General features: G+C 44.8%; 1 protein-coding gene across 1 annotated transcript in view; it reads right to left on the bottom strand.

Moving 5' to 3' along the window:
• Positions 1–15409, bottom strand: part of LGR4 (leucine rich repeat containing G protein-coupled receptor 4) — a 151682-nt gene extending 136273 nt beyond the window's left edge. Inside the window, exon 1 of the mRNA XM_030200692.1 lies at positions 15122–15409. Coding sequence (XP_030056552.1) covers positions 15122–15303 — 182 coding nt within the window. The 5' untranslated portion in view covers positions 15304–15409. The remainder of the gene's footprint in view (positions 1–15121) is intronic.
• Between the last annotated feature and the right edge of the window lie 870 nt (positions 15410–16279).

Genomic DNA, 16279 nt, shown 5'->3' with positions numbered 1-16279 from the left:
TATAAAGCAATTCGACCTGCTAATTTTGAAGGGCACTATACAGGATGGGTGTGTTCATAAGTTATGAGTAGGCCAGATCACTCAACTAATCACAAAGACTTTAAATATCAGCAGATTCTATTCTGTAATGTGCATGTTTGAGATTCATAAAATTCAAAATGGCTTATACAAAATGCAAATTGACCCAATGGGAAGGCTCTCATTTAAAATGTCCGCAAGCCTAGATGCTGGAGTGTAAACGTCTCTCCCAATCTGAGGGATATCAATGTATCCTTTTTCCCTACTTGGAGCTGAGTGGCATGCATGTGTGAATGGGGTTGTTTGTATGTGGGAAGGCCTACTCTGTCCCCCCACCCATTTAACAATTCACTTCCCATTCCCCATTTTAGCCTGTCCTCTCTCCTCCTGCTCCACTGCCCCTTCCCACAATTCCCTCTCTCATCGATTCCCTCCCTCGGCCTGGGTACCAAGAACTCCCAATTATGTACCAATACCAAGTGTGAATGTCCTCCTGCCCCTTAGATCCTCCACTGTTGCACACCAGTGCCAACACCATTAAAGCAGTCACCTGAACCAAAAGAACTGCATTTTATATCTAGTGGAGCAATGTAACACAAATATATCAACTAAATATTAAAAATTACACTAATTTCAACAACACCCCCCCAAGACTATTCTAATTTTCCTCTCAAACCTAAATCTACTCCCCCCCCCCCCCCCGAACCTCTGATTATGCGTTCTACACACAAAGCTAAAAAGCTGGGAGTAGCAGGAACCCCCCCCCCCCCCCCCCAAAAAAAAAAAAAAACTGTCAGTTCTGAACAGCTGAGGGGAAAGACACATACTGGGATTACTCTTCAACCATTCATCCCTTTACTGGCAGAACAGTTACTTCTCTCTCCCGGGGTCATGGTGTCCAGAGTCTTTAAAATTACACACATTAGGGACATAAAATATTAAAAGCTGTGAACCAGCAAGGACAGTTTCACCCTCTAGTAGCCTAGTGGTTAGTGCAGTGGACTTTGATCCTGGGGAACTGAGTTCAATTCCCACTGCAGCTCCTTGTGACTCTGGGCAAGTCACTTAACCCTCCATTGCCCCTGGTACACAATAAGTAGGCGGTATATCAAGTCCCATTTCCCTTCCCTTCTAAGATATTATCTCCCTTACAACAGAGGCTGAACCTTGGTTTGCCTGGAATGGAATGGTGCTACTCTGCTTCTTTTGTTTTTTTAATGAACGGTTGTTTTCTGTCCTATCAAAGATGGAGTTCTTTAATTTGTATTCAATTTTATTGTAAAACACTTAGCTCCTCTTTTTGGCATTAGGCAGTATATCAAGTTTTAATAAACACTGTTCTCAACCAGCATCCAGACCAACATTTCAGTCTGCCTATCTGATATCACTGCCTGGATGTCTCAACGTCATCTGAAACTTAACATGGCCAAAACCGAGCTTCTCACCTTTTCCCCCTAAACCTACCTCTCCTCTCCCCCCTTTCTCTATTTCTGTGGATGGCACTCTTATTCTCCCTGTCTCATCTGCTCATAACCTTGGGGTCATCTTTGACTCCTCCTCTGCTCACATTCAGAAGATTGCCAAAACCTGTCATTTCTTTCTCTATAACATCAGCAAAATCCGTCCCTTCATCTCTGAGCACTCTACCAGAACCCTTATCCACACTCTTAATCACCTCTCGCCTTGATTATTGTAACCTGCTTCTCACCGGCCTCCCTCTTAGCCATCTCTCTCCTCTTCAATCATTTCAAAACTCTGCTGCACGACTCATTTTCCACCAAAGTTGCTATGCTCACATTAGCCCTCTTCTTAAGTCACTTCACTGGCTCCCTATCTGTTTCCGCATTCAATTCAAACTTCTCTTATTGACTTATAAGTGCATTCACTCTGCCGCTCCCCAGTACCTCTCCACTCTTGTCTCTCCCTACGCCCCTCCTCGGGTACTCCGTTTTGTTGATAAATCTCTCTTATCTGTCCCCTTCTCCTCCACTGCTAATGCCAGACTCTGTTCCTTTTATCTTGTTGCACCTCACGCCTGGAATAGATTTCCCGAGCCTGTACGTCTAGCCCCCTCTCTGCCATTTTCAAGTCCAAACTTAAAGCCCTGTCCTTTTACCCTCACCTCTTTATTCCCTTACCCTTAATTGTTCTGTCTGTCTGCCTGTCTTGTCTAGATTGCAAGCTCTTTGAGAAGGGACTTTTTTGTGTATGGTGTACAGCACTGCGTATGCCTTGTAGCGCTATAGAAATGATAATAAGTAGTAGTAGTAGTAGTAGTCTGACCCAGTGTGGATATTCTTATGTTCTTATCTCCAGAGGCAACACATACACTGGACACCTGGATTTCCCAATGCAATCCCGACAAGTGCCTGTATGCAACCGGGTAAACTCAGAACCGGTTCGACCCTGCCAGGTGGATCTGAAGCACAGAGATACACAGAGGTGAGACAGGCCTGGAAATGGCACAGGCAGAACCGATCCCTTACCTGCTGGTGCTGCCCAACTTCTGTCACAATTGAGCTGCAGCTCTGTGTAGCACTGGGACCTCCTGTCTCCTGTTCTGTACTTAACCATTATTTAAACCACTGAAATTCTAAATTTATATGCCTCTCACATGGTGCCGCACGGTTCAAATTCTCACTGATCATGAAAATATTAAAATAGCACAAGTTGCGTCTCATCTGACCACAGAAGTAGGTTTACTGCTGTCATGCACAGAACTAAAGTTCAATATACCACCCTACTACAAAAAAAAAAAAAAAAAAAAGGAAAGTGGTTTACAATATAAAATAAAATAAAAATTTAATAAAAATACAAAATGAACACTATACGTAACAGGAAAGCAGACAAAACAGAGCAAATACAACAATTAAAAACATCCACCTTCGTATCTACAAAGTAATTGCAGGTCTAACTTATTACCCTAAGCAAAACCATCACAGTAAATGTGCAAAACTGTTTTGCAGTACTACCTCCATAATGATTTTAAAAAGCTCTGGGGGACAGGCAGCCCTGGTGCAAAGACCCTCACAGAACACAGAAAGGGGAACATCCTGTCACCATAGCTTGGGCTTATGCTTGGCAACTCAATTCATTTCTGCAGGGCAGGGTTTCAAAGGTCTCAATTGTGCAGCAGAGAAAGCAAGGCACTGCCTTGTTTACAGTGGCTTACTGGGCAACAAGTTTTCCTACGCAAGCCAACCGTTCAGAGGCCAAAGGCCAGTGAAGGTAATTACTGGCAGGAAATCTCTCAGCAGGCCAGGGAGGAATTATTCTAACTTGATATGCTAAGGCCAATGCAGGAGGTGACAAATTGCACAGGGAGAAGGCCAAAGCCACACAGTTTCACTCAGGTTTGTATTTAATTGTTCTTAGTTTTGAAGATTTTATAAAAAAAAAAAAATAACCTAGATTCTGCCCACAGCAGTAATTCAGATACAATAAGTCCCGGAAGATAATGCAACGTGCCCAAGGTAACAAGGGGCATCACTGGGGAATATGGGATTTGAGTCTTGGTGTTTCCCTTTCTCGGCCCACTGCTCTAACCACTAGGCTTTTCCTGGCCTTCTTGCTTCAGAAACCCAAACATGTTACAATACAGAGCACAGACTTCAAGGTCGCAACATGGTAGATGAGCAGAAAAAGCACAATCAAGGCAGGCAGAATCTGTCAGTACCACAGTGCTGCTGAATACTGTGCACCCAGGAAAAAGAAACTTAAATTTCCACACTAGGGCCAGGTAGCTAGTGCGGGGAAAACAAAAAGGAGGAGGAGAATCCCGAGGTAAACAAAAGCAATGGACAAAATGTGAGGACAGCTCAAAGAGGATTTCAGAAGTCTTTAATATAAACAGCTTAAAAATGACCCCACACGGCTGTGTTTCGGCACAAAGGCCTGCATCAGGGGGTCAATTGGATCTCTTCTGTTCTGGCTGGTTGGCTTAACCAAGAGAAGTGTAGCTGTGTGGCTTCCGTAAAATGAGAAAACTATGGCTGCAGAACACCATAGTGGCAAAACTCATCTATGACATCAAATAATACTGTGTACCCAGGAAAAAGAAACAATCTCCACGCTAAGGCCAGGCTGCTAGAGCAGCACGTTCTACCAAGCAGCCGGCCAACCTTATAAGACAGATAACATTACTGGTGAGGCATCGCAACTGAACACCGCAGCTCTCTGTACAAAAAGGAGGTACAAACACACTTTAATCTGGCACAGGAGACACAGGTTTGATATTTCTAACACAGTCTTGAGGGGGGGGGGGGGGGGGGGGGGGGAGTACACGGAACAGGACAACAGTATAACTCCTTAAGGGAGAGCACTGTGACCCGACTCCCTCAAGATCTGTGCTGGATTCCCACTATCATGGGCATTCGAGCTGGAAGAGGCTTTCCTCATCTACCACGCTCAGTTATCCCAGCTATGTGGATCTCGGCTAGAAATCCAAATGACATGGAGGAGGTTAAGGGGAACTACACTCCCCCCCCCCCTCCCCAAATTGGAGAGTTTACACCGATCCTCTGATACACTTTAAAGTGAATGAACTCAGGTAACAATACCTTTCCTGACCTTTATATGATGGCACTTCCTTTCTTTCCTCTTTTAATGTTTTTTTTTTTTTTTTTTGCCAATTTGTAATCTGCTTTGACATCCTGAGAGGATATTAAAATGTAATAAACTGTAGCTAACTGAGACAGAGCCAGTCCATGGAGTGGAAGGGAGGACGGAAGGGCTGTGGAGTGGTAAAAATAAGCTTCTGGGGTCTCAGTTCTTTTTTCCTTCAGTGGGCAGTGCTGCACACAGTCTCCTGTGGAGAGACTTGGTGGGTATCTGTGGGTAGAACACCGAAAGCAGTATGACATTCCAGCGCAGACAACCCAGCCTGAAACGGTGCTGGAAACCAGGAGGAACCGGAAGCTTCTTCAGGCTCTTCAATCAAGTCAATGATTGATAGAGCTGGAATGGCAGCAGACTATCAGCAGCTGGGGTAAACAACCACACTAATGTCATGCTGACAGAGGTCTGCCCTTGGAACAGTTTCTAAATGACTGACAAAAGATAGGAGCAGGGTAAAAGATTAACAAATTAGTCTAACAACCCCCCCCCCCCCCCTAAAAAGAAGAAACATTTTTACAAACGATGGAAGCAAAGATTTTTAAATATCCACCCAAATACCAATAAATTTCTCTGGAGTCCATCTGCAGAGAAGGTCTGGATCAGTCACAGCTGGCCTGGAAAGATATCCCACAACATACATCCACATCGGTCAGTTCCAAAAACTGGACCTGACTCTCATGCACACAGGAGCAGGAAAGCCACTTTATATTTCACTAGTATAAACTGTACACTTAACACACAAAATTGCCTTCTCTTTGCAAATGATGCCAACGAAGAGCAGATGAAGACCCAATCAGCTGATCCAACCTATCCTGCTTGAGCTAAATGATATCCTGCAGGTGGTCCAGCTTCTATCACTCTAATCCCAAAGGAGTTTGGTCTCTGCCACTGTGAGAAGACAAGCAGACATGGTTCCCATATATAACAAAACACCCACTTCCTTCCCCCACCTCACCATACACACCGAGCATCTCAACTATTCTCATCACTGCCTCCTGTAGGCAGACTCATGGGATGGTTATTTCTTGGGGTGGTGGGGGATAGCGTGTGTGAAGGGAATGAAACCCAAAAGGGAAAAAAAGAAAAAACAATAGACTTGACCTTCACCAAAAACTCAAAGAACCATCAGCCCCATAGTTCTACTGCACAGAAGGAGATTAATTTTCAAATAAATTTCCTACAGCAGTGGCCTTTGGAAACTGCCCTTATTATCTATATATGAAACAAAAATTAGATTTAAAAATATGATGTCCAATTATGCAATCTTATAGATCATTCTGGGAGGACTGACAATGTCGGGACCATAACTGTTGAGCTTAACCATGAGACTCTCACTGGGATAATAGAGACCAGATAGTTAACTGGTGGAGGGTGAGAGGTTTACTGCTCCCCTAAGGGAAAGGTGGGCAATCTCGGTCCTCAAGGGCCACAGGATTTCCCCAATGAGTACGTATGAGATCTATCTGCATGCACTGCCTCCACTGTACGCAAATAGATCTCATACATATTTGTTGGGGAAATCCTGAAAACCCAACTGGATTGTGGCCCTCAAGGACCAAGGTTGCCTACCCCTGCCCTTAGGCATCTTAATACCCTTGTAGGATTGTACTAGCACTGCTGCTCAATATCCTTGCCAAAAATATCCTTGAATTCACAGTACTGGCTTCTACCTCCTGTGCTGATAAGTTATTTCAAGCATCTGACACTTTCTCAGGAACAAGACATTGTGTAATATTTCCTCAGTCGTTCCCCTCCCCAGTTTTGTCCTTGAATTTCTTCTACAACTTAGAAAGAAGCTGGAGGGCATGTGAAGAAGAAAGGAGACCACAGTGGAGAGAGGAAGAGCAAATCTTTGCTACTAATTGGGATTCCCACAGGTACTTGTGACCTGGATTGGACACTGTTGGAAGCAGGATACTGGGCTACATGGACCACTGGTCTGACCCAATATGGCTATTCTTACTCTCTTAACCTTCTTTAAACACCTTTAAAATAAACAGAGCATTAAAAGCAGCCTGCATCCCCTGATTTCTTTCTAGCTATCCTAAGTCCCTCTGAAGACTGAAGCACTAGACAATTTATATGGCATATCCAGAACAGTTCATTCCTATTTACAATACAATGCAATCCACTATGCCAATTTCTTTCCATAAAACAATTTATGTAAATAAACTTATTAGACTAAATATCCTGTCAGCTTTTCTATAATAAATCAAGTTTGATTGCTCTGAATGTCCTTTCAGCTCAAGTTTGGTTGCTCTGAATGTCCTTTCAGCAAAAGCAGGTTCTAATCCATCATCCAGTCTGGGGTGGCTTTTGGGAGTTTGGAATACATTAGTCACCTCCTAATAAGAAAGTGGGTCAAATATCCGTTGGTTAAGACTACAGATTTTCACTCCAACACCTAACATGTGAGATTCCCAAGATGAATGTATTAATACAGAAACAAATGTTTCCAAAGAGGCTGATAACCTTCTACAGGTTAATCCCTAAGGAATGGATGAAATTCAGCCCCCTAAGGTAACAAAACCTCCATTCCCAAAGCTAGTCCAGGCTCCTGGGTTCTGCCTAAGACACACAGCACAGTGCTTATTATTTATATATACAAGGTTCCAGCCTCCCCATGCACACTTAAGTTTACTTTAAGCCTGGTTCCTACATGCGGGTCTCCCTTGTCTTCTTGAAAACCTGAAGCAGTCATTCAAAGGCCAGTCCTCGAAACTCTTGGGCTTTCAAGAGTCGTCAAGTAGACTGAATCTAAAAGGTCAAAGCTCTACTCTGCCCTCTGCAAATTCATTCTCCACAACAGTGAATCTATTTGAAAAAAACAGAACTACAAGACTCAAGGAACCATAATAGCAAAACCCAAACTCAAACGTTTTGTACATCAGTTATTAATCAACACTCCTATGGCCTGAATGTTGGAAAGCTAAAGCCCTTGGATTTTCAGATGATACAATGAGCAGCACAGAAAATACACAGCCTCATTGTCCTGTATTTGACTGCCAGGACACTAACAGCACTTAAAGTTCACCCTTCAGAGTTATACTGTGCAGAGAGCAGCTCAACTCTGCAGTGTGCATTTTACCTGCTCCCAACTTAAATACATAACTTACACTCGCACTCACACTCCCCCCCACCCCAGGTCACTTGACTGCCTACAAGGAAGGCTGCCCCTTGGATGCTACCATCTCAGTTCTTAGCCCTAGAATAGATACAGAAAGTAAACTTATGCTTTTACAGAAAAAGACTGATAATCTGGAAGGCTAAGCCTTTCACCTATCTGAAGGCTATAATGAACTATTCCATGTTTTCTTTGTCAGCTTCAATATTATTGAAAGCGAGGCCAGAAAAATTTCCCTGCTGAGGAAACGGCACCAGCTATTCAAGCCTGATCTGCCACATGTCAAGATGAGGCGTGGAAAGAAAAACGTTACATGAGCGGCTTCTCATTTTAGAGACAGTGGTATTACAAAACTTTTATAAATAAAAAACAGAAATTAAGCATTACTTCAGATTACATTCAAATCAAGGAAGCTATAACCAATACTCTAAATCCCAAACATTATCTTGCTCAGCAGTAAAACTGGTCAAAGAGCCCCAGCACAGAGAGTGATAGTTGAGGAGAGCAAGACACAATTCGACAAGGCTGACCTCCTTCCTTTTAACAAGCCTTGGTAGTTCTGGATGACTACCAAGGGTGGGCAACCATGGTCTTTACCACAATGAATATGCATGGATTGATTTGCATGTACTGCTTCTATTGTATGCAAATTAGATCTCATGCATATTTATTGTGGAAATCTGGGTTGTAGCCCTCAAGGACCATGGCTGCCCACCCCTACTCTATATGGTACCTGTACATGGCAAGGCCAGTATGATGCCAAGGGACCTGCTGAGATACAAAAAGTGCCAACATTTTTAGCACGTCTGCTAGGATTCAAAGCTCAAACATCAGCAGACTGAACCTTGCATGCTCTCCCTTTACAAATCGACAAGCACAGAACAAAAAACCTCCGCACAGGATAGTGCAAGCAAGCAAACACAGCGAAGGTGATGCAAAGGATGATATAAAAATGTCCAGTGGACTCAGAGTTCACATCAAAATATGCAATGGACTCAACACATGTATATATATTTTTTGTATTGTTTAGGGACTGCTGAGGCATGTACTCGCGGCCGAAACACGATTCACATCGAGTCCATTGCATATTTTGTCGAATAAACTTTTGATGTGAACTCTCAGAGTCTGCTGGACGCTTTTATATCAACCTTTGTGTCACCTTCGCTGTGTTTGCTTGCAGGCTCTCCCTGTACATCATAGCCAACCACAAATCCAGTGTCCGATGAGGTCTAAACCACAAAAGGGAGAATCACAGTCCCTCTCCACGACCATTACTGAACTCAAAAGTAGCTGTAGCTAGATTGTCTCAGTATAATAAGGTGATACCACATGACAGAGTGAGACTATGAAATAACTGGCAATTTCAGTCCAATTCTCAGACAGGTATGTTTCTGCCACAATTAGTACCTCTCAGGAGAGCAAGATGAATTCTTGCTTGGTCCCCCAGAATGAACAGACGCAGGCTGGCAAAGAGTGCTCAGCATGCACCTGGACTGTGCAGACGGAGAAATTTAGGGTTCCAGTGCAGTCAACCCCATCTCATTTCAAAAACATTAGATAAAATTAAAATGACAGCTCAGAAGAGGCCCTATTCTCTGAAAATATACTGCATTAAAATTTGGAAGGCCACAGAGCACCTTAAAAAACTGCCCGATTTTCAATGTTTTGTCAATTTTCTTCACACGCCACTAGAAGTGAGGTGTAAATCTGCACTACTCAAGCTGAAAAGGACTTAAATACAAATCAATTTACGCATCTAGTTTTCCTACATAAGCACACAACTGTGGAACGCATTACCTAAAGCCTTGAAAATGACGTACAACCACCTAAACTTCCGCAAATCACTAAAAACTAACCTGTTTAAGAATGCATACCCTAACGACCCGACCTAAATGCCCAATCTCAGCAACACGACCAAACTAAAGTACGCGATGGACATAACACAACTCTTCCATTCTATGATTCCCTAAGGTGGCTGTACCACGTGAACTTTATCTTACCATAACACCTTGTATTTGTTCACACCGGAGCCTGCAAAGGCCCTCCGGTACTATGTAAGCCACATTGAGCCTACAAATATGTGGGAAAATGTGGGATACAAATGTAACAAACAAACAAACAAACAAATAAATAAATAAATAAATACACAAGCCCTGTTTGGTGCTTCTTGCATCATGCTGCTGGTATTCTTCAGAAGACCCCCCCCCCCCCCACCCTACTACTAATCATTTCTATAGCACTACTAGACATACACAGCACTGTACACTTTATATGCAGGTACCCTCTCTGTCCCTAGAGGGCTCACACATGCCAGGTTACCCTTTCAGGGAGAGAGCAACCATGGAATCTCTGCACTGCGCTGAAGCACAACTATTTTCAGGCCCTCATGGATCATCAAAATCAGAAACAGAATGCATAAAGACAGGACAGCAGCCAGCACAGCTAAGGATAAGAAATATTAACAAAGTTCACAGTAGCGGACAGCACTTAAGGAAGCTCTCCTTTAACTATGTTGAAGAAGTTGCAGCACAGGCAGCCGGAAAAAGCAAAAGAGTAGCCCTAGTCTCCTGTCATTTCCAGGGCATACAATTTTAGGCTCAGAAAGCTGAATTTACAGCTTAATTCTTGGTCTGCAAATATGTTTTAGCCAATCAGACTTATTTCACCAAGCAGAACACAAGCACCCAGTGATGTTTTATTCACTGAAATGAAAATTAAATTCCTATGCTGCAGTGTAGGAACAAACTTCACTATGGGGGGGGGGGGGGGGGTCTTTTACTTAGGCATGCTAAGGGTTTTAGCGCACATTAAAAATAGGCACGCGCTAAATGCTAAAGACTCCCATAGGAATACATTGTGGAGAGACTGGATGAGGAAGAGAAGAGAGTCAAGGAGGGATAACTACTTTATGAGGTGCTGCCCCCAGATATCCTAGAAGAGGAGACACAGTGTCACAATTGGAATTATTAGAGAGGGCAAGGTGGGTATGGGGGGGGGGGGGGGGCTCGACAGGTGCCAGAGCAAACAAGTGTGGTTGTATCAGGGGGTAGGAAACTGAAAATGCACAGCTATTTAAACAGAAACCAGATGAGGGTATGAATAGTTAAAAGGTGGTTTGAAGACGAAGAATGGATCCCCATACAAAATGGTAAGCTTAGCTGATGTGGTGGTGTTGTACAGAAGTTGAATCAAGCAGTATTTAACCATAAATAAATAAATAAATCCCAACAACTCTTTAGACTCCTGAAACACAAGCCTGACTATCCCTATGGCTGTCAAATAATAATTCATATCAGATCCAGAAAAATAATGTTTGGACAAATTCCTGGAGGAAAAGTCCATAGTCTGCTATTGAAACAGACATGGGGAAGCAACTGCTTGAAAAAGTTGCCGTGCTGCAGTATTGTCTAGAGTCTGAGGCTCGTAATGTGATACAAAGTGTACAGTGACTCTAGAATACAAATTTCAAAAAAGTGTGCTTAAAAGTGGAGAAAACCCTCAAAAACCTGGGACAGACTGTATGCTTGAAAACATAAGCATACAAGTTTGATAGATATAACTTTAAAAACAAACACATAGTGGAGTTTTTACACCCTATGATAGAATCTGGGCGTGTGTTACTTGTGATGTCAGTAACCTCGCTCTAAACCTGTGACAGTCTGTCCCAGGTTTCTGAGGGTTTTCTCCACTTTTAAGCACACTTTTTTGAAATTTGTATTCTAAAGCAACTGCTTGCCCTGGGATTTGTAATATGGAGTGTTGCCACGATTTGGGTTTCTGCCAGGTAATTGTGACCTGGCTTTGCCACTGTTTGGAAAACAGGATACCGGTTTAGATGGACCATTGGTCTGACCCAGTATGGCTACTCATATGTTCTAAGAATCAAAGGCACAGGCAAGACCTTTCACCGGCTTCGATTTATCAGCAGGTATGTTCGAGAAGCAAAACACCAACATACTGAGCCTATCCACAACTGACTCATTCATCCAGACAGGGTTAAGCCAAAAAGAGAACGCTTAAGAGGCACAAAAATATGTTTAAAAAAAAAGGAATAGGACTATTAACCTCTCCACGTCTCGTTCTAGGCTCGCAGTTCTTGCATTTTAGAGCACGGGGAAACTCCTGCATAGGATAAGTAACTACTTGTCAGGTTACAGGCAACACTGCAAAAGCTTTTCAAACTCTGTGGGGACTGAAGTTGAGTCTCTGGTAGCAGAACGGAGAAAAACACACCACTACCACTGGTGAGCTAGCAAACCAAAGTACTGGCCACAAGAGCACCGATGCTCAGAAGCAAACGTGGGCGCTAGAGGCCACTACTGCCAGACTAGCTCCAATGGGACATTCCGAGCCGACGAGCGCATGAAACGAGCCGTTGGCTCTGAACGCTAATTGCATGCAAATGAATGCTAAACAGGGTCATCACTATTCCTCCCCAATGCTCAGCAGGCTGCGTGCCAAACAAGGGCGCTGATCCCACGGCAAACCTTACGCCAGCTCAGAGCAGGTGTGAAGGTTTGCCAGGCAGGACACTGGGGCGGAATGGGGAGACCCTGTTCAGCATGCATTTACATGCTTCCAGGCCCCCCCCCCCACCCTCCCAAACACAAAAGAACATGGAGGTCTGGTGGACTCCATACTGTTTAAGAAAGCTTATTCTCCAGGTTCTACACAATTTTGATTAACTACTAGTTTTAACAAGATTTAAGGACATTATCTTTTTGCATATTGTTCTTTTAAATGATATTTACTACCTTACTTATTGTATAATTGTACTTCATGCACTGTAGCCTTACTACAGTTTTCTGTAAGCCACATTGAGCCTGCAATTAGCGGGAAAATGTGGGATATAAATGTATTAAATAAATAAAAATAAATACATTTTCTCTTCTATGTTTTATTTTATTCTGTTTCTATTGGTATATCAAATAAACTGAACCTGAACTACACAGTTCATCATCTGAACTCACATTCCCCCTAACACTGTGCAGGTACAGAAGTGATGTTGGATAGGATGGTAGAGCAGTTAATGTAAAGGAACAAAAAAAAAAACAAATATGGGCATCGTTGGCTATTGCAGGTAGCAGGACTTTACTATTTACCAAGTACTGCCACGGATTTGCAAGAAAGAGCCTGTACAGGTTAAAAAAAGATCTCCACCATGTAATTAGAGAAGGCTTTTAGGTCGTAAAGTACTATAATTATGTTACATTTGCCAGACTCAAAAAAAGGTCACTAGTGGGTATAAGAAGTTTCCAACACACTCCCTGCATGCACCGAGACCAATGCAGCAAAAGCGCACAGACACTGATACAGGGTTGGCACCACATCTGCACAAAGTTTGCATGGTGCATGAGGAAGAGAACGGTCATGCATTAGACACCAGCACACAATCAGTGGTAATCAGGCTATGAACTATTCCACCCCGATGCACAGAAGATGCATGGAGAGTTTAAGGCTGAGCAAGATGCAGGTGCTTAACACCCATCCATTAAGGTGTAGAAGGGTTAGTTCATCCTACAGTAGCATCTGGGAGGTTTCAATGCCAGCTCTTTTTCCTGGACTCGCCAGCTTTTTCATGGCTTCCATGAGAAGAACATGGGGTTTAAAAAAAAAAAAAAAAAGAATGGGGAGGTGACTGTTCTGCACTTGGCACATCTATGGCTGTGCACAAGTGTGCGCAGAAAAAGCTAATCAGCACATATCTGTCCATATGCTGGAATGACAATCGCCATACTGGGTCAGACCGAAGGTCCATCTAGCCCAGTATCCTGCTTCCAGCAGTGGCCAATCCAGGTCATAAGTACCTGGTAGAATCCCAAATGGCATTATGTGCAGAAATATCAGCACTGAAAAAAATATTATGCCCGGAACATCAATTCCAGCACGTGCAGAGATATGCACGTCTGAATCATATCAACACACAACACTAGCTGCCCTTAGTGCACAGCCTTGTCATATGTGTCCGGTGTGCTCTCCGCGATCAACACACAATTTGCACAGGTCCTGCTTCCATATAGTTTGTTTACTGCATGTGAGCAAAGGTTGCACATTCACCTTGGGTTAGAAGCCGTGCACTAAGCCATCGTTGCATCAGTGCGCAGCTGTAAAACAAGCTGAGGGGCCAGTGCAGAAAGTGCACTCAAAGTCGTGTTAACCCTACACAGAGCAGAACACACAATTTTATGAGCACACAATGCAGAAAGGGCTTTTGCACACAAGCTAACCCTGCACAAAGCCTTCTGCTAGACACCAGGGCACAGCATATTTAAAAGCAGGCTAATGTACTTAATTACTATTCAGCACAGATGCAGAGAAGTGTGAAAGCCTGAACCCCCACACCAGGGCTTTAACACCAAACCACAGAAGGTACAAAGGATCTGTACCTTGGCTTCTGTGATCTGAGGTAAAATGCGGCACTTCACCTCAGATTACCAATCAGTCAAGACCTCTATCCCCAACGATGATTGCCCCAACAACCTCCATAAAATCCGTAGTGATCTAGTGGGCCCCCCATCCTCACCCACCGAAGATACCCCACCACCACCATCACCACCGTTTCCCCCCTAACACCATCAAAAATATCCCAGGTGGCCTAGTGGACCCTCAAGTCTCTTTAAGTCAGGAAACAGAAGCAATACCAATTCATTCCTGCTATACCTACATCTTTCAAAATGGGGGTACCCGATCCCGCATGATGTATCGTGGGACACATGTACAAGGTCAGTCTGCCAAATAAAGGCATTTTTGCCTTATTTGGCAGACTATGCCCAAACTCTGCCAAATAGGACAAAAATTCCTTGTGCGGCAGACTGACCCCTGCGTGGTGCATCCCAGGATACATCACCCGGGGTCATGCACTACCATATTGAAAAATGATGGCATGGAACGGAAGCAGAGCTGGTGGGCATTGTTCTTACCTATTAACTTAAAGATACATGGGGGCTTTACAGGGGGATCAGGGGAGCACTAGACCACCTGGGATTTTTTCAGCAGTGTGGGGGGCCAAGGAGACCGGATCAGGGGGATAACCCCCTCCATGCGAGAAAGAAATCAGGGATCTACTAGACTACCAGACACTGTTTGCAGATTACTGGAGGTGCAGGGGAGACCGTGGGATTTTTTTAATGCCTCCCCCTACCCTGTCACGCCTGGGAGGGGCTCCAATCGCACAATCCCAGCTCTCCCTCTATACGGAGATGCTCTACGCCTTTAAGAACCAGGGGCGAGAATGCTGCGAAGCGGATCGATTCCTCTCCCCCCCCGATCTGAGCCCCGGCAGGGTGGCGGCGGGCGGGGACTGAACGGACAGTGCGGCAGATCGGCGGATACCAGCTCCGATCCCCCCCTTCCCCTACTCACAGCGCGTGGGTGAAGGCACTGAGCCCCTCGGGCACGGTGGTCAGCGCTCGGCCGGAACAATCCGTTCCTCCGTCCCCATCACAGCGGCAGGACGGCGGGCAGAAAGAAGGCGCCAATCCGATGGGCCCGGCCGAACCGGTGAAACTCCAGACGAGGAAGACGAAGCAGCCCAGGCAGCGCATGTCGGCGGGCGGGGGGGATCCAGCCCGTCCGCTGACTCCCGGTCCTCTGCGATCCGTCTCCCGGATACAAAGTGTGGTGTCGAGCGAGCGCTTCAGTGCTGTCGAGTGTCCGCCGCGCCGCCTAATTACTATGCAAAGCGAGCGCCGCTGATTGGTGGGCGCGGGAGGCGGGGGCGGGGCCGGCTGCAGGTGGTCTCCCCGCTAGGCGGCCGAAGCCTGGCTGATCCCGGTGGGGCGGAGGGAGTGATCGGGGAGGAGAAATCGCGGGGGGGGGGGGGGGGGGTGGAGAAAGATCGGTCCGATACAGCCCGGGTATCGGACTGGCTAGGCTTCACTCGCGAGCTCTGTAAGCCGGAGGTGTCCGGGGATTGCTGCAACTGCAAGATGATTAGGTTCCCCGGCCCTTCAGCCAACATTCAGCTTTCCCCTCCCCCGCCCGCCCATTTATCTTTAGGCCCCTCCCCTCCCAGTTAGATTTTGATATTTAAGCTCTACAGTCCAACTCCTGATCATTCCGGCAGCGCTCCTATAATAAACGGGCAACCAGGGGCCGGATTTTCGGCCGGTGCAACGAGCGCCTAATTTACTCTTATACGGAGAGCAGTGCTGGGTATCCATGTAGTGTGGTGACAGCAATGGCACCGGTTGTCTACGTTTGAACTGCCAGAACGTTGAAAATAAGTTGTTAAATGCCACACTGCAAACTTAAGACCAACAAATTTACTAAAGTGCGCTAATGCTGTTAATGCAAAACAACGTATTCTTTTAGCTTCACAGATTATTTTTAAGGCTGCATCACGATTGAAATGGCCTGATATTATCTGCATAATTTCTGATAATATACTTTTAAATATTGAACGTTTTTCAGATACATATAGACATCCACCTTCCTGGGGCTAAAAGTGCACACTGTTGGTTCTTTGACTTCACTTGGCTGTCAGGACCTATTATTTTTCCTTTACTTTAGCTGCTGTTT

This window comes from Microcaecilia unicolor, chromosome 4, assembly GCF_901765095.1.
Source record: "Microcaecilia unicolor chromosome 4, aMicUni1.1, whole genome shotgun sequence".
Classification (NCBI taxonomy): Eukaryota; Metazoa; Chordata; class Amphibia; order Gymnophiona; family Siphonopidae; genus Microcaecilia; species Microcaecilia unicolor.
The sequence above is the reverse complement of the archived record's forward strand: the minus strand, read 5'-3'. Positions and strand labels throughout refer to the sequence as shown.